This window comes from Pan paniscus, chromosome 3 (assembly GCF_029289425.2).
Source record: "Pan paniscus chromosome 3, NHGRI_mPanPan1-v2.0_pri, whole genome shotgun sequence".
NCBI classification, from domain to species: Eukaryota; Metazoa; Chordata; class Mammalia; order Primates; family Hominidae; genus Pan; species Pan paniscus.
In genome coordinates this window covers 142954492-142975961 of record NC_073252.2, presented here as the reverse complement: position 1 = coordinate 142975961, position 21470 = coordinate 142954492, and the positions used below count along the sequence as shown (strand labels likewise).

At 37.5% G+C, this 21470-nt stretch overlaps 1 protein-coding gene across 11 annotated transcripts in view; it reads left to right on the top strand.

Annotated features, from left to right (window-relative positions):
• ANAPC10 (anaphase promoting complex subunit 10) overlaps nucleotides 1-21470 on the top strand; it is a 458050-nt gene that overhangs the window by 2675 nt on the left and 433905 nt on the right. For all 11 annotated transcript variants that reach the window (XR_008625236.2, XR_010112041.1, XR_008625237.2 and 8 more), the window contains exon 3: nucleotides 13818-13908. Coding sequence is in view for 7 of the 11 variants with exons in the window: in XM_063603951.1 (XP_063460021.1) it covers nucleotides 13818-13908 (91 nt within the window). In the remaining 4 variants the exon portion in view is untranslated. The remainder of the gene's footprint in view (nucleotides 1-13817; nucleotides 13909-21470) is intronic.

Here is a 21470-nt window from a genome sequence, read left to right as displayed (position 1 = left end):
TGTGATGTAGTGTTAGGCTACTATTAACCTTCTGACAATACTTCAGAAGGAGGAGCATCTGCTTTTGGTGATTCTGGATCATCAAGCCACGATGATGTTGATGATTGGATATCAGGAGCAGATGATGTTGATGGCTAACGGTCAGGTAGTATACACAGTGTGGATGTGCTGGACAAAGTGATGATTTATGTCTTGGGTGGGATGGAGCAGGATGGTGAGAAATTTCTTCACACTACTCAGACAGTACACAGTTTAAAACTTACCAATTGTTTATTTCTGGAATTTTCCTTTTAATATTTTGAACCATGATTGACCAAGGGTAACTGAAACTGCGGAGATGAAACTGCAGATAAAGATACTACTGTACACTGGTCTGATTTTAATATTCCTTTTGTTTAGATGCTTTATTTTAATTCTAATGCACTGAATTTTTTTTTATCTTATATCTCTGTCCAATTTCTTTACTATTCCCTAGTTAGATTTAATTACATATGTCATAAGGTCTTCTCTTTTCCTCCTCTATATCTGCTATGATTCAGTTGTTATTTAGTTTTTTTTTTTTTTGGCCGTTTCTCTCAATTGGATAAATGAGTGATAACATACGCCAAAATACTTTCCTTTTACTCTTTGTTGGGATAGAATTCTTGGGTGGCAGTCCTTTTCTCTCAAAAATTTATGAATGCTCTTTCACTATCTTCTTTTGCCATGTTGTGGGTATAAAGGCCTATGCCTACCTCTCTTTTTTTTTTTTTCCTAAGTAACTTGTTTTTTTCTGGAAGCATCTAAGGTTTTTCTCTTTATTCTTGAGTTCATGGCATTTGCCAGGATATCTTTTCTCACCCTTGTAACCCATAATTTGATAGGCAGTTTTCACCTGCAGACTCAAGCTTGGAGAAATTTCTTTAGCTTGAGGGACTTTATAATGTTATTAGTTTAGTAGTCATCTTTCTTTCAGAAACTTTTATTATTTGCACGTTACGACTCCTGTATCCATCCTCTCAACCAAGCCTCTTCTGTTTCCCCTCAATATTCCCTTCTCTGTCTTTCTATGAGCACTTTCTTGAGGTATAATTTACATACTATAAAACTTACCCTTTTTAGGTGTACAGTTCTATGAATTTTACAGACATGTACAGTCATATAAGCAGCATTATAATCGAATATATAACATTGCCATCATCCCACAAAGTTCCCTCATGTCTCTTTATGGTCAGTCTTCTGGGCCTTTCCAAGCCCCTGACAGCTCAGTTTTGGGTCCCTTTGGTTTCACCTTTCCCAGAATGCCGATATAAATACTGTATGTAGCTTATTGGGTCTAGTGTCTTTCATTTAGCATAATTCACTTGTGGGTTTTGCTGGGGCACATATCTGTAGTTTATTCCTTTTTATTGTTGATTACTGTTCCACAATATGGGTGTACCAGTTTGTTTATCCATTCACCAGATTTGTAGTAGCTAGCTTTCAAAATGGTCCCCAGTTATCCTTGCCTTCTGGTATTCATGCCCTTCTGTGGACCGCTTCCAAATTGTGTCAGGATTGGTTTCTGGGACCAGCAGAATAAGGCAAAACTGATGGTATATGACTTTTGAGACTAGGTTGTAAAAGACATTGTGTCCATTATTTCTTCAATTATTTCTTTTGCCCTATTGCTTCTCTATTATCTTTCTAAGAATCTGGGAATCCAATTATACATATGCTAGACCATTTGTTATTATCCCACAGCTTTTGGGTACTCTATTTTTTTTCACTTTTTTTGGAGTTGTGTTTCAATTCTGGTATTTTTCATTGGCTTGTCTTCGAATCTGCTGCATTCATCTTTAGCTTTATTGAATATACTGATAATTCTGCCTAAGAAATTTTTCATCTGTGATATTATATTTTTTATTTGTAGCTCTTCCATTTGACTCGTAGAATTTTCATCTCTATTGAAATTCCTGTCTGTTAACACATTTCATCTACCTTTCTAGGTTTTTTTTTTTTTTAACATCTTACTCATAGTTATAGTTATTTAAGATTCCTGTCTGGTAGTTCCAACAACTGGGTCATCTCTGGGTCTGTTTCTGTTTATGATAATTCTGTTTTTCTTTTTGTTTGTCTTTTTTTTTTTTATTGAGTGCCAAATATGTGCAGATTAGTAGATAGTGAGATAAATAGTTTTTACACCTTGAAATGGGTGCCTTTTTTCTATGATTTGTCCTTTATTGTGGGATTTGCATTAGTTAGGAATTGAGCTGAGTTTGAGTTTTGTTATTGCTATGGTTACCTTCAGTGTCTCACAGGCTTCAAATTCCTCTAAAGATGCCCTGTGCTTATTGTGAGACCATTGTGCCAGAGACGTTTTCTTATTTTTCTATATAATAGTTCCACTCCAGTTTTCCTGTGCTTTGGCGCACACTTGTGCTACAGAGGGTGCCTCTCGCCATGCTCTTGCCCTACCTCCAGCTGTAGAACACTGTGTTTCATTACTCAGTTCAGGGTATGAGAGGCAGGTTAGTTCTCTGTTTTCCTAGTGCAGCTACACTCTTAGGTAGGCTGTATGTGCCTGGCCTCAGCATTTTGGCCCCTGCTGTTCATGACAGCCTTGTATCTGTGGCTGGTCTTTTGTGGTAGAGAGTTTTCTGCCTCACTCTGAGAAAGGACTGTTGTTTGCCCCTCTCTCAGGTATAGAGAGTTTTTTCTTTTACTCATCTTTCAGCAAGGATGGATTGTATTTGTGTCCTGGGGTCAACAGGGTTGATTCTCCTCCTACAGCAGCTTAAGTCCTTTCCTCTATGGGAGAGAAGGGTTTGGAAGGAGGGTAGAACTTTTTGCTTTCCTTCACTGGTGGTCAGTCTCCTCCTCTGTATCTGTAGCACTGACTTAGGCTGTTTAGTCTCTTCCCCTCTCCCAATCTTTATGTGTAAAGTGAGGGCCCTTGCAAAAGAGTCTGAGAGTCAGTGTGAATTCACCTTGTGTTTGGGGCTCTCAGTGTTGCTGTACTATTATGCTAGCCTGCATTTGGTCTTTGTCAAATTATTAAAGTTATACTTGGTTTCTTCTTATGTATTTATTTGGTCTCTGTTCCTTCCTCCTATGCTCTACTACAGTTGGGACAATCTGTAATCTTTTTTCTCCTGGGAATGGGGGCTGCCCCATTCCTGGATTTCAGGCTGTCTGGTAGGAGTTTGTAGTTTATCCAGCTTTTTCCTGTTGTTTGGATGGAGGTGATTTTTTTTAATTTAAATTTTAAGTTTAAGTTCTGGGGTACATGTGTAGGATGTGCAGGTTTGTGACATAGGTAAATGTGTCCCATGGTGATTTGCTGCACCTATCAACTTATCACATAGGTATTAAGCCCAGCATGCATTAGCTATTTTTCCTAATGCTCTCCCTCCCCCTACCCCATCCTGACAGGTCCTAGTGTGTGATGTTCCCCTCCCTGTGTCCATTTGTTGTCATTGTTTAGCTCCCACTTATAAGCGAGAACATGTGGTGTTTGGTTTTCTGTTCCTGTGTTAGTTTGCTGAGGATGATGGCATCCAGCTCCTGAAAGGGAGAGGCAGGGTAGTTCTCTGTTTTCCTAGTGCAGCAGCAGTCATAGGTAGGCCGCATGTGCCTGGCCTCAGCATTTTGGCCCCTCGTATTCAAGATAGCCTTGTATCTGTGGCTGGTCTTTTGTGGTCTTTTGTCCAAGTCCCTGCAAAGGACATTATCTCATTCCTTTTTATGGCTGGATAGTACTCCACGTGTTTACAGTGTTGGTGGAAATGTAAATTAGTTCAGCCATTGTGGAAGACAGTGTGGCGAGTCCTCAAAGATGTAGAACCAGAAATACCATTTGACTCAGCAATCCCATCACTGGGTATATACCCAAAAGAATATAAATTATTATTTTACAAAGATACATGCACATGTATGTTCATTGCAGCACTATTCATAATAGCAAAGATGTGGAATCAACCCAAACGCCCATCAGTGATAGATTGAATAAAGAAAATGTGTACATATACACTATGGAATACTGTAGCGGTGATTTCCCCCTCCCCCCGTTTTTTAAAAGCTTTTCCAGCTTTCTTTTAGGTTCTTTGGAATTCCTTAATATCCATTATCGTATCAAATATTCCTGTAAATATGATTAAATTGAACATCTTTCACTGTTTGATCTATTAGTATGACCAGACTGGTGCCATATTGTGTCAGTAATGAGATACAAATCAGTGCTAGTTGAACTCCTTTGGTAAAGTTTACCTTCCTTGGTAAACTAGCACTGAATCATACCTCATTACTATCACAATATTGCACCAGTCACTGGTTTGAAGAGAGCAACACATGTCACCAGTTTCCTGAAAATGCCCCACTGCTCTGACATCTTGGAGGTGCAGAAGAGATCAATAGTTACTGCTACTAGAGGAGTGGCAGGATCACTTAAAAATGTGTTGAGTATGAAATTCATGAAGTTCAGTAGTGCAATGTCATATGTCTTACTTCATGTGATTTTGAGCTTTGAGTCTATCAGTGAAATATCATTATATGATTAGCATTTTACATATTAAGAATGACTACTCTTTATAAACAGGAAACTGCATGAGAAAGTGATTGCTCGATCTTTGCTTCTCTAGGGTCAGATATTTTTCAGTTTAAGTCAGCAGATAGTTGCTGAGATTTGTAACTCAAACTTGTTAGAGATTGAAAGACAAAAAAGACACAATCCTTACTATCAAGGACTTCACAATTTAGTGGAGGAAGTATAGCTTTAAACTATTACTACATAATGTAATAATTAATAACTTTTATTTAGTGCTTACTAAGTGATAGATGCTGTTCTAAGAACTTTACATGCATAAAATAACCAGTTATCTCAGTAAGGTTTTCAAAAGTTATATGAAGTTGTACTATTTCTTTTACCGTTTTCCAAATGAGGAAACTAGTACAGAAAGATTAAGTAATTTGACAAAGATCACATGATAAGCAGGAAATTCTGGAATTCAAGACAGACTCCATTACACAATAGTGCTTTCCACTAAGTATGGGCTCAGTGTAGAACTAGCCCAAAGAAGAAAGTGATTTACTTTGCTTGAAACGATCATGGAAGTCTTCATGGAGATGATGCTTATTCTGTATGATGAAGCAAGAATAGGATTTCACTAAGGACATAAAAGCAAGGGAAATGGGACAGTTAGCCTTCCATATCTGTAGGTTCTAATTTCATGGATTCAACTAACTGAAGGTTGAAAATAGTTGGAAAAAACCCACAAAAAAATAACAATACAACAACAAAAATAACACAAATAGAAAAACAACACTGTACAACTTTTTACATATTTACATTATATTAGGTATTATAAGTAATCTAGAGATGATTTGAAGTATACAAGAGGAGCCATTTTAAATAAGAGACTTGTGCATCAGTGGATTTCGTTAACCACAGAGGTCCTGGTACCAATCCTCGTTGGATGCCAAGAAATGATAATATGTGCAGAGGTATACAACTTAAACAAAACATGGCTTAGTCAATTAATTTCATGTAGTAAATGAGACTAGAACATAGGGAAATGGCATATGTGAAGCTGTGTAGTAAGGTAGAAGCCTGATTATAGAGGACTTTATTAAACAGTTCATACTTTACTGTATAGATAATATGAGCAGTTGAGAAGGTAAGTAACAGAGTAAAACAATCAGTGTTAGTTCATATTTGAGAAGTGTGGAGGATGGATTGAAGTGAGGCAAGATTAGAAGTAAAAAGGAAATCAGGAGATGCGATAAATCAGATAGGAAGTGATATAAAGGAGAATTTTAAGAAATTTTCAAAATGTTAATGTCAGTCTTTGGGAGATACAGATTTACTTGCCTGCTATAGGATGGTAGGTGGCACATGGCTTTGCAAAAATCTTTTTGTATCTTTGAAATAATGGTTCAATATTTCATTCAGATTAAAGTTGGAATGTGTTTAGTAGATTCAGCTTAGTTGAACACACACCACAAAACAATCTTACAATTCAGCACAATTGTTAGTCTCTACCTAAGAGACTGGAAAAACAAAAGAACAAATTTGTGTTATGACTGCTACCATATAATAGGGTCTTTTAAAATAATTTAATCATTTCATAAGCACCAAATTAATCCAATGTTGAAAAACAAATTTAGGGGAAAAATAAGTACATCTGCTGTGCTTAACTCTATATTTGATACAAAGAAGGGATTCAGTATGGCTGTATTTTGTGAACATCTTACAGGGCTTATATGCTATTTGTTCCCTGTTTTTTTTTGAAGACATTGAGTTAATTCTTAGAAGGTTAATGGGATGTTGTAAATTCTGTTTTTCTTAAAATAAAAATCACTAAATTTTTATTGAAGTTCATGCTATAACTGACAATTATGGCCTTTGAGTTAAAGGATTTCTGAGTTGAATAGTGATATTTGCTTTGCAGAAAATAAGACAGCAATATAATAGAAAGTAACTTTAAGTGGGAGGCTACATTAGTTTGTGGGATTATGGAAGGCCTCTTTTATAAGTGAAATTTGCACAGAGACATGAATGTTAAGAAGAATTCATTGTGCAAAGATTTCAGAGAAGAACTTTCTTGACACCAGGAAGTTAGTTCAAAGGCTCTAAGTTAGTTGATTTGGCATTTTAGAGGTTCAGAAAGAAGGCTATAGGGGCTGGAGTGCAGTGAGTAAGGAGGAGAAATGGTAGAGTGGATTGGAAATGTAATTAGACATGGTGGGACAGATTATATGAACTCTTGTAGGCCCTGAAAAAGAGTATTGATTTTAAGTACAAAGGGAAACCACTGGAGGTGTTAAGCAGGAGAGGAAGATGATCTGATACAGAATTTTTAAAAGATCACTGTGTCCACCGTGGATAATGGTTGATAGTGGCATAATGGTGAACACCAATGGAGGAAATGATGTTATAGTAATTTATGTTAGAGATGATGTTGATTTGGACTAGGCTTAAGAACTGTTGATATGGAAAGGAATGATGGCTTTGGGATATATTTTTAGAGGTGGAATAATTACGATTCACAGGAGGAAACCTTCAGAGTGACCTTTCTGGCAGAACAACTCATACTGTTTCCTGAGTTGAGAAAGAAGGAGGGAGTGGAGGGAGTAAATCGATTTTGGGTCAAAAAATAAATAATTTGATTTATATATGTTAATTTTGCAATGCCTAATTATTTTTCTAGTTGAAATGTTTAGTAAGCAATTGACCAATGTAGAGGCTGGGAGCTCTGCTTGAAGTTCTGGGTTGGAGATACAAATTTGAAGGTCATCAGTGTGCCAATGATATTCTAAGGGAACTGGACTAACTCACCTAGGGAGAGAATTTAGAGAAAAGAATAAAGCTTTGGGACACTTGAAGATGAAGAGATCTGGCAGAACAGTGGAAGAGGTGTCAACAAAGGATACTAAGAAGTGGCTAGTGAACTAGGAGGAAAACCAGGAGAGTGAGAAATCATGGATAGAAGTCAAGAGGAAACAAGTGTTTCAGGAAGTTAGTTAATTCTTCATTTCTCTTTTATTTTTATTCTTTGAGGTGGAGTCTCGCTCTGTTGCCCAAGCTGGAGTGCAGTGGTGTGATCTCAGCTCACTGCAACCTCCACCTCCCGGGTTCAAGTGATTCTCCTGCCTTAGCCTCCCAGGTAGCTAAGATTATAGGTGTGCACCACCACACTCAGCTAAATTTTTTTATTTTTAGTTTAGACAGGGTTTCACCATGTTGGCGAGGCTGGTCTCAAACTCTTGACCTCAAGTGATCCGCCCGCCTCAGCCTCCCAAAATGCTGGGATTATAGGCATGAGTCATTGCGCCTGGCCTCATCTCTTTATTGTTGTACTAATACTTCATATTATAATCTATTTGCTTAAATCTATCAGTGCTGTCCATTAGAACTTAGTGCACCTTGCAGTGAGGTAACTACTAGCTACATGAAACTATTGAACATTTGAAATGTTACTACTGTTACTGAGGAACCAAATTTTTAATTTTACTTCGTTTAAATGTGTATAGCCACAGTGTAGGTCTAGTGCATGATATGGATGAACTTCTCTACAGAGACCATTTGTATCTATCTTAAGGTCTTCATAGTAAAGACATTTGCCTCAGTTAAAATAGCCCCCTAGCAGAGCCTAAGGAGGTTGAGGCTGCAGTGAGCTGTGATCGTACCACTGTACTCCAGCCAGGGCAACAGAACGAGACCCTGTCTCAAAAAAAAAGAAAAAAACAGCCCCTTAGCAAATGTGAAAGTAGTTGTGTTAATAGATATGCTTGAAAGGAAAGTGACTGTTTTATTCATAAAGGCAGTCTAAGCTGGGCTGCTCAAATATGTCTCTAGTGGTGTTGTGTTAGTGCTCTTGCTCCACTAATGCTGCTTAACAAACAACCCTAGTCTCTCAGTGGCATGATCAGCCAAATTTACTGTGCTTTGGTGATGTCTCGGCTTTAGGCTGTGAGTCAGGTTCAAGTCTGCTCCATTTATCCAGGCATATTCTCTTAGTGGAGTGCAGAGCATTCAGAAGACCAAGCCAGACTTTGCAAGCACATTTACCGCCTCTGCTTGTGTCACAGTGTATTGACTGAAGTAAGTCATGATTTAGCCCCCATATTGACTGGAGTGCAGAATCGTATCCCTCCTATGGAGAGTGGGGAGAGAAGCACGAATATTTACCAAACAATAACAATAACCATAGATGAATACTGATTTTCTTTTCTTTAGGGCAGTTGCTCTCACCAGGGGATGCTTTTACCCTCCAGGGTACAAAGTCTGGAGATATTTTTGATTGTTGTGATTACTGGGGACATGAGGGTGGGGGGAGTTGGGGAGTTGGGGGAGTGTTTCTATTGGCATCTAGTGGGTAGATCCCAGGGATACAGCTAAATACCTTTCAATGCACCGGACATCCCCTGTACCGAACAAAGAATTATTCAGTCCAAAATATCAGTAGTGCCATGATTGAGAAACCTTGCCTTAGAGGAGTAATTCTAACATTTTAGCATGCCTCAGAATCACCTAGAGGATTTATCAAAACATAAACTCTCAAAAGGGCTGAGCTCTCAAAGTTTCTGATACATGTCTAGAATTCCTAACAAGTTCCCAGGTGGTAATGATGCTGCTGGTTCAGGAACGACACTGTACGAACCACTGCATTAGAGAACCAGTACATCATATAATAACTGCATTGGAGAACCAGTACCTCATATAAAAGTTTTTTTCTGTGTAATATTGTTATTTGTGTGGATTTTCTGGATACCTGTTAAAGCAGTTATCATAGATAGGTCTTTGTTTTAGTTCTTTTGTTTAAATTAAAGCAATTCAGGGCCGGACACGGTGGCTCATGCCAGTAATCTAAACACTTTGGGAGACTGAGGCCAGTGGATCACTTGAGGTCAGGAGTTTGAGACCAGTCTGGCCGACACGGTGAAACCCTATCTCCACTAAAAATACAAAAATTAGCTGGGCGTGTTGGCAGGCGCCTGTAATCCCAGCTACTCTGGGGGAGGCTGAGGCAAGTCTTCACTCTTACGTCCTTCATATTTTAGACTTTTATTTTTTGAAGCTCTGCCTCCTGCAAAGGTGAGCTTCAGCCACCTGCAACAGTCACTTCTGGGAATTGCTTGAACCCAGGAGGTGGAGGTTGCAGTGAGCTGAAATCGCGCCACTGCACTGCAGCCTGGGTGGCAAAGCGAGACTCCATCTTAAAAAAAAAAAAAAGAAAAAAAATTCAAATACAATACTGAGTGGGAAGCTTTGGAAAGGAGGTTGAGACGGGATTGGCACATAAGGAGATGTTTGTAAGAGGTTCCGTTTGTAAGGCATATTGAGGAAGCAAAAGTTGGTAATCATACTTAGTATTTCAGACATAAAGATTTAGACTAATCAGTACTTGAAGATATTAGACCTGCTTAGTTGTACTATGATACTTTCTAAGCAATAAATTAGAGACAAATTTTAAATGATCAGTTTTGAATTATAGGACATTTCTTATTCTGAATAAATTATTCAGATTTGTGTTTAATTTTTTTTTTTGCATTTTAAGAACAAATACTATTTTGTTCTTTGAACCTCTTTGAACACATACATAATAAAGTTGTGAAATGGAGGAGAAAAAAAACCTAGCTGAGGTAGCCAAAATAAAATAACTGAAAAAAAAAAACCTTTTAATCAATAGAACATTAAACTGTGGAGCTTTTACGGAAGAATCGTGATTTAGTTATCCTTTATTAGGGAACTCAAAAACTAGTACTAAAAAGAAAAAGAGAGTTAAGACCTATAACTCTTTATATTGGAGGTAAAACAGTTATTTTTATTTTTATTTTTATTTTTTTGTCCGGTTCTCGCACTGTTGCCCAGGCTAGAGTGCAGTGGTACAGTCATGGCTTACTACAGCCTCGAACTCCAGGACTCAAGTGATCCCCCTGCCTCAGCCACATGAGTGCCATCACGCCTGGCTAAGTTTTTTTATTTTTTGTATAGACAGTGTCTCACTATGTTGCACAGGCTGGTAAAACAGCTTTTTATCTTGTAACTTGCATTACCTAATATTCTGGATTAGCTTTAGCAATATTGTATAAAGAACAAAGCATGATTTGAAGCATGACTGTCCAATAGAATATGTGACGTGAAATATATATACAAGTTTCATGGGGAATTTTATAGTAGCTACGTTTAAAAGGGCTAAAAATAGGTGAAATTAATTGTAATAATATTTTTAAATCTAGTATAACTGGACTACTATTACTAATGACATATTTTACATTTTGTCCTAATCTTCAAACCAGTGTGTATTTTAACACTTACAGCACATCTCAATTTGGACTTGCTATATTTCAAGTAGCCACATGTGGCTAGTGCCTACCTTATTGGACAGTGCAGATTTAAGAGTTATGGAAGAAGTAATAGCCCAATTTTTACATTTTATCGACGTATATGGCCCAGGACAGCTTTGAATGCAGACCAAATTAGTAAACTTTTTTGAAACATTATGAATTTTTTTTTTTTTTTTTTTTAGCTCATCAACTATTGATAATGTTAGTGTATTTTATGTGTGGCCCAAGACAGTTCTTTTTCCAGTGTGGCCCAGGGAAGCCAAAAGATTAGACACCCCTGGTCTGTGTGATCTGGCTCCTTTGATATGTCTGGCTTATTTCCTGCTTCACACCAATGTATTGCCTTAGCTCTCAAAGGACCCACTGTTGTTTTCCATGTATGCCATTTTTCTTGATTCATGACATTATATGCTTATCTCTTTGCTGAATGCCCCTGAATCTTACCATTCTACCTCTTTATCTAGCTAACTAGTAATTTGAAATTCAATGCAAAACTCATTTTCTCTGGATAAACTTCTTTTATCCACTAGTATGCACAATAAAGGCAGCAGATGCAAATTTAAGATACAAATCCATTCATGTTTGGATTACGTGGAACAGACATAGTGTTAATATCCATAATAGTGACTGAATGTGGTGGCACATGCCTGTGGTCCCAGCTACCTACATGACTGAGGTGGGAGGATTGCATAAACCCAGCAGGTCATGGCTGCAGTGAGCTTTGATGGTGCTACTGCATTCCAGCCTGTGTGTCAGAGCAAGACCCTGTCTCAAAAAGAAAAAAAAAAAAAGATCTGTAATAGTAAAAGTGTTATGAATAATCAAAAGACCTAAGTTTATTGAAAATATAGGAGGATATGAATAAGCATGAAATTATAAATATTAATAAATGTGAAATACAATTTTTTAAATCTATCAGGTGAGTAAATATTTAAAAGATTAACTGCATTTTTGCCTGGGTGCAGAGCAGTGCTATCCAACAGAAATGTAACACAAACCACATTTGTAATTTAAAATTATCTAGCAACAACGTTAAAAAAATTTTATAAAAGTGCAATTATTCTATTTTTCTCAGTATGTTCAAAATATCCCTTCAACATATAATCAATATAAAAACATTAGATATATATTTAAAGTTTTTGTCATACAAAGTCATCAAAATCTGGTATATTAATTTCAGAACATACCAACTTTTACTAGCCATTGAGAGGGAATAGGTATTCTTTTACATTTCTGGTGAGGAAATGTTTTGGAGGACAATTTGGCAATATTTATCAAATTAAAGATTCAAATGACCCAGGATTCTATTCCTAGAAATCTATTCTCTAGAAATAACATATATTTAAAGATTGTAGACAGCTAGGTGTTTATTGCAGTATTGTTTGTAATAGCAAAACATTGGAAACAACCTAAATGTTCTGCAGAGGTGTGGTGAGATAATTATGATATTTCCAGACAGTGGTAGAATATACAACCTTAAAAAATATGGAAGCTGTTTATGTTGTTATATGAGCTAATAAATATTAGATTATTTAACATATATAAAATGTTTAGAATGCGCCTGGCACATAGTTAATGTGATATCAGTGTTTGTTATTGTTATTATTATTGTTAATTTATTGATATGGAATAAATATTCATATGGTAAAAAACTCCAGATATGTTAAGTAAAATTAAAAAACACCAACATGCAGAGCTATTTACTGTATGCTATCATTTGTTTAAAGAAAAGGGAATAGAAAGAATACATATATGACTGCTTGTATATGCATATAGTATCTGTGAAAGGGCATGCAATAAACTGAAAACATTAACTATATTTGGAGAGAAGAATGAGATGGTAGATAGTGACTTTTCACTGTGTCTTGTTCCTTTTGGATTTGTTCCATAATGAATATATTACTTAGTGTAAAACTGAAATGTAAGTTAAACTTATTTCTCTTATTAAAAAGTCTGCATTTTACCATTAAATCAGATTCATTTCTAAAATTAGTATGAATTATTGTGGTTTTAATCAGGAAAAAACACAGGATTGTACAACTTCATTTATGTAGAATGGATGGAGAACATGGGATTCTGGGTAAATTTAATTTTGATTAATCAGAATTTTAATCAGAAGCATTTGGCTTCAGAATATATATGCCTTTTGAAAATATTTTAAGTCATCTTTTTTCTTGTCTCAGTAAGCATGGCATATTGAACTTATTAGAATGTGTTTATTTTTGAGGATTTTGTGCTTAGTCATTTTTACTATCAGCTTGCAAAAAGCACAAGAAACTGAGTTTAAATACATACGTTCTTTAAAATGTATCCGGCTGGGCGTGGTGGCTCACGCCTGTAATCCCAGCACTTTGGGAAGCTGAGGCGGGTGGATCACTTGAAGTTGGGAGTTCAAGACTGGCCTGACCCACATGGAGAAACGCCTTCTCTACTAAAAATATGAAATTAGTTTGGCATGGTGGCGTGTGCCTGTAATCCCAGCTACTTGGGAGGCTGAGGCAGGAGAATCGCTTGAATCCGGGAGGCGGAGGTTGCAATGAGCCGAGATTGTGCCATTGCACTCCAGCTTGGGCCACGAGAGTGAAACTCTGTCTCAAAAAAATATAATATCTCCTAGAAGATGTTTTTTAAAAAGGTGACAACAAAATAACTTGATCCTAATATAGGGTTTGTATGTGCAAGTGATATTTCTCTAATAAGAGTTGAGCTCTGAATAAAAGGGTAGAAGAATTCTGGTTAATTTAAGTTTCACAGCTGGGTGCTATGGCTTATGCCTGTAATCACTGCACTTTGGGAGGCCAAGGCAGGAGGATCACTTGAGGCTGGGAGTTCGAGGCCAGCCTGGGCAACACAGCAAGACCCTGTCTACAAAAAATAAATAAAAAAAAATTAATATTTCTGACCTTTCTGTTTATCAAAATTTCTGGACAAATACATATGTTAATTTTATGTTTTGCATGTATAGTTCTTTCTTTTTCACAGGGATTTATTGACGCTTTTGGTGTTTTTAGGATTTGGAGTGGATCAGTTACGAGATGACAATCTAGAAACTTATTGGCAATCAGATGGTTCCCAGCCTCATTTAGTGAACATCCAATTCAGGTAATTAATACATTTTCAAATTTTTCATCTACTGTAGGTTATAGACAAATCTATTTTATTAACATAAAAATTAAAGATAGAAATTACAATGAAATACACTTAACTTTTTAAACTCTGAAGTCTTATAGATTATTTTTCAGTTCAGTTAGATTATTAGCATTTTAAAGTTACTCTGTCTTATTTTTTATGAATTTTCTTATGGTATGTTGCATAGTTCCTTTTATGTAGATGTTTCTCAAATATACTTTTCAATATGATTTATTTTTTGTGGGTACTTTCAGAAAGATATATTTTGCTTATGGCCCAATACAATACCTTAATGTATCATATTAAGTAAACCTGGAGTGATCGTAAGTTTTTTAGCTGTGGAATATTCATATAACTTCTCAAATTTTTACTTTTATTTGGAAAATTTTTTTTTTTTTTTTTACTTAGAACCTTTAAGGACATTTTCCTTTTTGATAATGCTTTTTGAGGGGAAAGGAAAAACAGCCACATGTTTTTCAATGCTTTGAATGTATTTATTATCAGATTTTTAAAATTTTAAATAAGAGACAGTTGGCCGCTATGTTGGCCAAGCTGGTCTTGAACTCCTGGCCTCAAGCATTCCTCCCACCTCAGCCTCCCAAAATGCTGGGGTTCCAGGCATGAACCAGTGGGCCTGGCTGAATTTATTGACATAGTTGGAAACCAGTTAACTCAGCTATCTTGTTCCATTTATACCATCTTTTTTTTTTTTTTTTTTTTTTTTTGAGATGGAGTTTTGCTCTTGTTGCCCGGGCTGGAGTGCAATGGCGTGATCTCGGGTTACTGCAACCTCCGCCTCCCAGGTTCAAGCGATTCTCCTGCCTCAGCCTTCCAAGTAACTGGGATTACAGGCATGCGCCACCACGCCTGGCTAATTTTGTATTTTTAGTAGAGATGGGGTTTCTCCATGTTGGTCAGGCTGGTCTGGAACTCCTGACCTTGTGATTCAACCCACCTCGGCCTCCCAAAGTGCTGGGATTACAGGCGTGAGCCACTGTACCTGGCTTATACCATCTATTTTAACATTCTATAGCATTGTATTTTTAGTTGTTTGCTTTTATTGTCCTAGAGTACAAATCAGCAAATTTCCAACAAGCCAGATAGTGAATATTTTAGACTTTGTGGGCCATCTCATCTGTTTTGCAGCTACAGTGCTCAGTTCCACTGTTATAGCACAAAGGTGGCCCTACACAGTGCATAAATGACAGAATTTAGCTGTTCTAATTAAATTTTATCTTACAAAAGCAGATGTTAGGCAGGATTTATTTATTTTCCTTCTGACTTTTATTTTAGTTTAAGGGAGTACATGTGCAGGTTTGTTATATGGGTAAGTTGCCTTTCGCTGGGTTTTGGTGTACAAATTTCGTCATCCAGGTAGTAAGTATAGTACCTAATAGGTAGTTTTTGGGTCCTCACCTTCTTCCTTTCCTTCACCTCAAGTAGGCACCCATGTCTATTGTTCCCTATTTTGTATCTGTGTGTATTCAATGTGTGTTTTTTTTTTTTTTTTGAGACAGAGTCTCTCTCTGTTGCCTAGGCTGGAGCACAGTGGCGTGATCTCTGTTCACTGCAACCTCTACCTCCCAGGTTCAAGTGATTCTCCTGCCTCAGGATCCCGAGTAGCTGGGATTACAGGTGCCTGCCACCACGCCCAGCTAATTTTTATATTTTTAGTAGAGACAAGGTTTCACCATGTTGGCCAGGCTGGTCTCAAACTCCTGACCTCAGGTGATCTAGCCGCCTCGGCCTCCCAAAGTGCTGGGATTATACGTGTGAGCCACTACACCCAGCCATGTATTCAGTGTTTAGTTCCCACTTATAAGTGAGAACATGCAATATTTGGTTTTCTGTTTCTGTGTTCTCTTAGGATGCCGGCCTCCAGCTGCATCCATGCTGCTGCAAAGGACATGATTTCATTCTTTTTTATGATTGTGTGGTGTTCCATGGTGTATGTTTACAATATATTCTTTATCCAGTCCACTGTTGATGGGCATCTAGGTTGATTCCATGTCTTTGCTATTGTGCATAGTGCTGCAATCAACATATGTGTGCATTTGTCTTATGGTGAAATGATTTAAATCCCTTTGGATATATACCCAGTAATGGGATTGCTTGGTCGAATAGTATTTATGTTTTAAATTCTTTGAGAAATCTCCAAACTGCTTTCCACAGTGGCTGAACTAATTTATAATTTACATTACCACCAGCAGTGTATAAGTACTCCCTTTTTTTCACAACTTCACCAGCATCTGTTATTTTTTTTTGACTTTTTAGTAATAAACATTCCAACTTGTGTGTGAAATGGTATCTCATTGTGGTTTTGATTTGTATTTCTCCAGTGATTAGTGAGGTTGACCATCTTTTCATATGCTTGTTGGCTGTATGTCTACTTTTGAGGAATGTCTGTTCATGTCCTTTGCCCATTTTTTAATAGAGTTGCTTTTTTCTTGTAAATTTAAGTTCCTTACAGATTCTGGATATTAGACCTTTGTCAGATGCATTGTTTGCAAATTTTTTTCCCATCCTGTAGGTTGTCTGTTTACTCCGTTACTAGTTTCTTTTGCTGTGCTGAAGCTCTTTGGTTTAATTAGGTCCCACTTGTCAATTTACATTTTTGTTTTAATTGCTTTTGGAGTTTTTGTCATGAAGTCTTTATTAGGTCCTATGTTCTAGGTATTTCTAGGTATTTCCTAGGTTTTCTACCTGGGTTTTTATAGTTGTAGGTTTTACATTTAGGTCTTTTATAAATCTTGAGTTGATTTTTGTATATGGTGAAAGGGAGGGGTCTGATTTCAATCTTCTGCGTATGGCTAGCCAGTTATCCCTGTACAATTTATTGAATAGGGAGTTCCTTCCCCATTGCTTGTTATTGCCAACTTTGTTGAAGATCAGATGGTTGTAGATGTGCAGCTTTATTTCTGGGTTCTCTAACCTGTTCCATTGGTCTCTGTGTCTGTTTTTGTACCAGTACCATGCTCTTTTGGCTACTGTTGTTTTGAAGTTTAGTTTGAAGTTGGGTAATGTGATGCCTCCAGCTTTGTTCTTTTTGCTTAGTATTGCTTTGGCTATTGAGGCTCTTTTTTGGTTCCATATGAATATTAGAATAGTTCTCTAATTCTGTGAAAACTGTCAGTAGTTTGATTGGAATAGCATTGAATCTATAAATTGCTTTGGGCAGTTATGACCTTTTTTTTTTTTAAACAATATTGATTCTTCCTATCCATGAGCATGGGATGTTTTTCCATTTGTTTGTGTCATGTCTGATTTTCTTCAGCAGTGTTTTGTAATTCTTGTAGAGATCTTTTGCCTCCTTGGTTAGCTGTATTCCCAGGTGTTTTGTTTTTTTTGTGTGGCTGTTTTGAGTGGAATTGTGTTCTTGATTTGGCGCTTAGCTTGTATGTTATTGGTATATAGAAATGCTATTGATTTTTGTATATTGATTTTGTATCCTGAAACTTTGCTGAAGTTGTTCATCAGATCTAGGAGTCTTTGGGCAGAGACTATGGGGTTTTCTAGGTGTAGAATTATATTGTCTGCAAACAAAGATAGTTTGACTTCCTCTCTTCCTATTTGAATGCCTTTTATTTTTTCTCTTGCCTGATTGCTGTGGCTAGGACCTCTAGAACTATGTTGAATAGAAGTGGTGAGAGTGGGCATCTTTGTCTTGTTCTGGTTCTTAAGGGGAATGCTTCCTTCCAGTTTTTGCTCGGTATGATGTTGTCTGTGGGTTTGTCATAGATGGCCCTTATTATTTTGAATTATGATCCTTCAATGCCTAGTTTGTTGAGGATTTTTAACATGACGATATGTTGAATTTTATTGAAAGCCTTTTCTGCATCTCTTGAGATGATGATGTGGTTTTTGTTTTTAGTTCTGTTTATGTGATGAATGACATTTATTGATTTGCATATGTGGAGCCTATCTTACATCCGAGGAATAAAGCCTGCTTGATTGTGGTGGATTAGCCTTTTTTTGATGCGCTGCTGGTTTCAGTTTGCTAGTATGTTATTGAGGATTTTTGTGTCGATGTTCATCAAGAATATTGGCCTGAGGTTTCTTCTTTTACTGGATCTCTGGCAGGTTTTGGTATCAGAGTGATGCTGGCCTTATAGAATGAGTTAGGGAGGAATCCTTCCTCTCAGTTTTTTGCAATCGTTTCAGTAGGGTTGATACCAGCTCTTTCATATACTCTGGGGTTCTCTGAATTTCCTGAATTTGAATGTTGACCTCCTTAGCGAGATCGGGGAAATTTTCATGGACAGTATCCTCAAATATATTTTCCAGTTTGCTTGTTGTTTCTCCCTCTCTGTCAGGGACCCCAATGAGTTGTAGTTTTGGTCTCTTTACATAATCTCATATTTCTCAGAGGTTTTGCTCATTTTTTAAAAAATTCTTTTTCATTTTATTTTATTCTATTTATTTATTTTTTTTGAGACAGAGTCTCGCTCTGTCGCCCAGGCTGGAGTGCAGTGGCACGATCTCGGCTCACTGCAAGCTCCGCCTCCCGGTTTCACGCCATTCTCCTGCCTCAGCCTCCTGAGTAGCTGGGACTACAGGTGCCTGCCACCACGCCCACCTAATTTTTTGTATTTTTAGTAGAGACAGGGTTTCACCATTTTAGCCAGAATGGTCTCGATCTCCTGACCTCGTGATCCACCCGCGTTGGCCTCCCAAAGTGCTGGGATTACAGGTGTGAGCCACCACGCCCGGTAAATTCTTTTTTATTTTTGTCTAGCTGAATTGATTTGAAGAACCAGTCTTTGTTCTCTGAGATTCTTTCCTCAACTTGGTGTGTACTGCTGTTAACACTTCTGAATGTATTATGAAATCCTTGTAGTGAGTTTTTCAGCTCTACCAGATCAGTTTGGTTCTTTCTTAAAATAGCTATTTCGTCTTTCAGCTCTTGATTCATTTTACTGGATTCCTTAGATTCCTTGGATTGGGTTTCAACTTCCATCTGCATCTTAATGTTCTTCACTGCCATCCAGATTCTGAATTCTGAATTCCAAATGTCTGTCATTTCTGTCATTTCAATCCGGTTAAGAACCATTGCTGGGCAACTAGTGTGCTCATTTGGATGTAAGAAGACACTCTGTGTTTTAGACTTGCCAGAATTCTTGCTCTGGTTCTTTCTCATCTGTGTGGGAAAATGTTCCTTTAATCTTTGAAGTTGCTGTCCTTTAGATGGGACTTTTTTGCTTTTATCTTCTTTGATGTCATCGAGGGTTTTACTGTGGTACAAGTTAGGTTTAGTTGACTAGCTTCATTTCTGGATGATTTCAGGGTACCAAGGCTCAGCTCAGTGCTTGTGGGTTGCATGCTGTAATCCAGAGGGCCTTTGAACAGACCCAAAACTTTGTTCTCTGGCCCTTCAAGATAAGCAACTGCTGTACCGGAGGGGCCACAGTGTTTCCAGTGTGCTGGCAACAACACTCCAATGAGGGGTGCAGTCAAAGCAGTCAGGGGAAGTCTGTGGGCAAATGTATGCTGGCAGCAGCCCATCTGCTAAAGCTTTCTGTTGGTTAGGTGGGGTCTGTTGGTGAAAAAGCTATGGCAGTGGCTGCTGGGAAGCACCCAGTAGGTCATCTGAGGCTGTGCTGCAATCAGACATGGCCAAGCAGGGACCCTGGGAGAGACTGGCAGACAAAGTGTTGCTCAGATCAGACTGGCCCCCATCCCATGGGTAAGACAGCCCTATATTGTGCAGGTCCAACAGTCAACAAAGGCCAAAGCCACCTAGAGGTACATGACAAGCCTTAAGGGACAGGCATCCCTGGCTGTACTCCACTGTAGCCATTTCCATGCCAAACCCTCTGGGCTCCACACAGGCTGGGGTCCTGTGCCTGCTAACTCTCCCTGCTGGTTCAGATGCCTGGGGGGGTTGTGGGGCCTCCTGCCGCTAGAATTCTGGAGATACATGGTGAGAGTGGACTACTCCACACCTATTTAGTTAATTCCTCCTCAGGAGCTGCTCAGGGCCAGAAATGAGTCCTGGTGCTCAGCAACCCCATTCACGGTTCCTAGCTTACTCCCCTTTCAGCCGAGGGTCTGCTTGGTCCTCCCTCTGTCCACTCTCAATGCCTTCCTTCTGACAGTCTGCTTAAAGTATGCTTGTCTTCTTGATGGTCTGGTTTCTCAGTGAATGAAGCTCTTCCTGGCCACATCTAGTTGGCCACCTTGGCTCTGATCAACCCTGAGATTCTTTTTAAATAAAAGTTTTATTTAAGATGGTTGCTAAAATTAAAATAAAAGGTACTAGTCTCTTTATTAGTAAATAATAAATGTAATATAAAGTTATAGTTCTACATTTAATCCACTTCTCTTCCTTCCTTTTGAAGAGTGTAAACTCAATATGGGAAAGGAGGACAAAGCCAGAAGTGTGAAAGATATTTAAGCAGTTTTAGTTGACAGTGAGTTTAGTTTCAGTTAACAGTGTGATGTGGTTGCTAAAAAAGCTAGTATGATTTTGGGATGCAATAAGGTAAGCACAGAATCTATGAAGACCTCCTGGTGTGTTGTATTCCATGTCGGCTTCCCCTGCTAACACTGATAAAGAAGGTCTAGGATGTGCTCAGAAGGGAGTAGGCAGAATAGGGGATTGAAGCCAAACAATAATAAAAAAAAAAAATTTGGAACCTATGGTCTGCCGAAAACTTTGGGGGACATGGTAGCTTTCTTTCCGTAATTTGAAGGATTTATACTTTGTGGAGGAATTAGATGTTTTGTATGTGTCATCTCATAAAAAAAAACTTAGCCCAAAAGGTGAGAGCTACGCAAAGACCAGTTATGGCTTAGTATAAAGAAAACTTTTAAAAATTGGAACTGATCGAAGATAATTTAACTGCTTGATAGTAATAGTTGCTACCTGTCAGAAAAATTTTGAACCTGGTTATTTATTGGAATAGATGGTGGTTAGATTACATGATCCTCTAAGCTCATGTTTAGTCCTAATGGTTCTGATTAGGTCTAATTAAAATACATTATGCTTCACTTGCTGAATGTTTAGCATGCTTTTTTTGTGAAATAGCTTTAAATGTTAGAATGTGAACATAATTTAAAGTATGAAATATTTCCAAATTCAAGAATAGACACACTCGCAATTAAGTATCACATAGGGCTCATACATTGAAAATCTAATTTGGAAAATTTTCATATTTCTTGGTTTTTCTTTGGAGGAAGGTGCTGTTCTGTCAGCCATGCAGAAAACTTACAAAGAAATGATCTTCATAAAAATTTGAATAGAATATATTAAAAACTTACCTATTACATAATTAAATGAAGGGAAAAAGCCCTCTGCCCTCCTCAAAAAGAGAGGTAATTTTTCTTGGCAGTTAGGAGAAATAAGTCCTAAGGTAGAGAGGGGGAAGGAAAACATATAATAAGAAAATGAAACGTTCTTTGAATGTGTAATTTTGTACTTAAATGGAAAATAGAGAAGCTTTTTGCTTCTCTATTTTATATAATATATGTTTTATATATTTTATAAAGTGAATTATTTTCTGTTTGTAAAGGGCTAATTCTCTTGGGAAGAATTT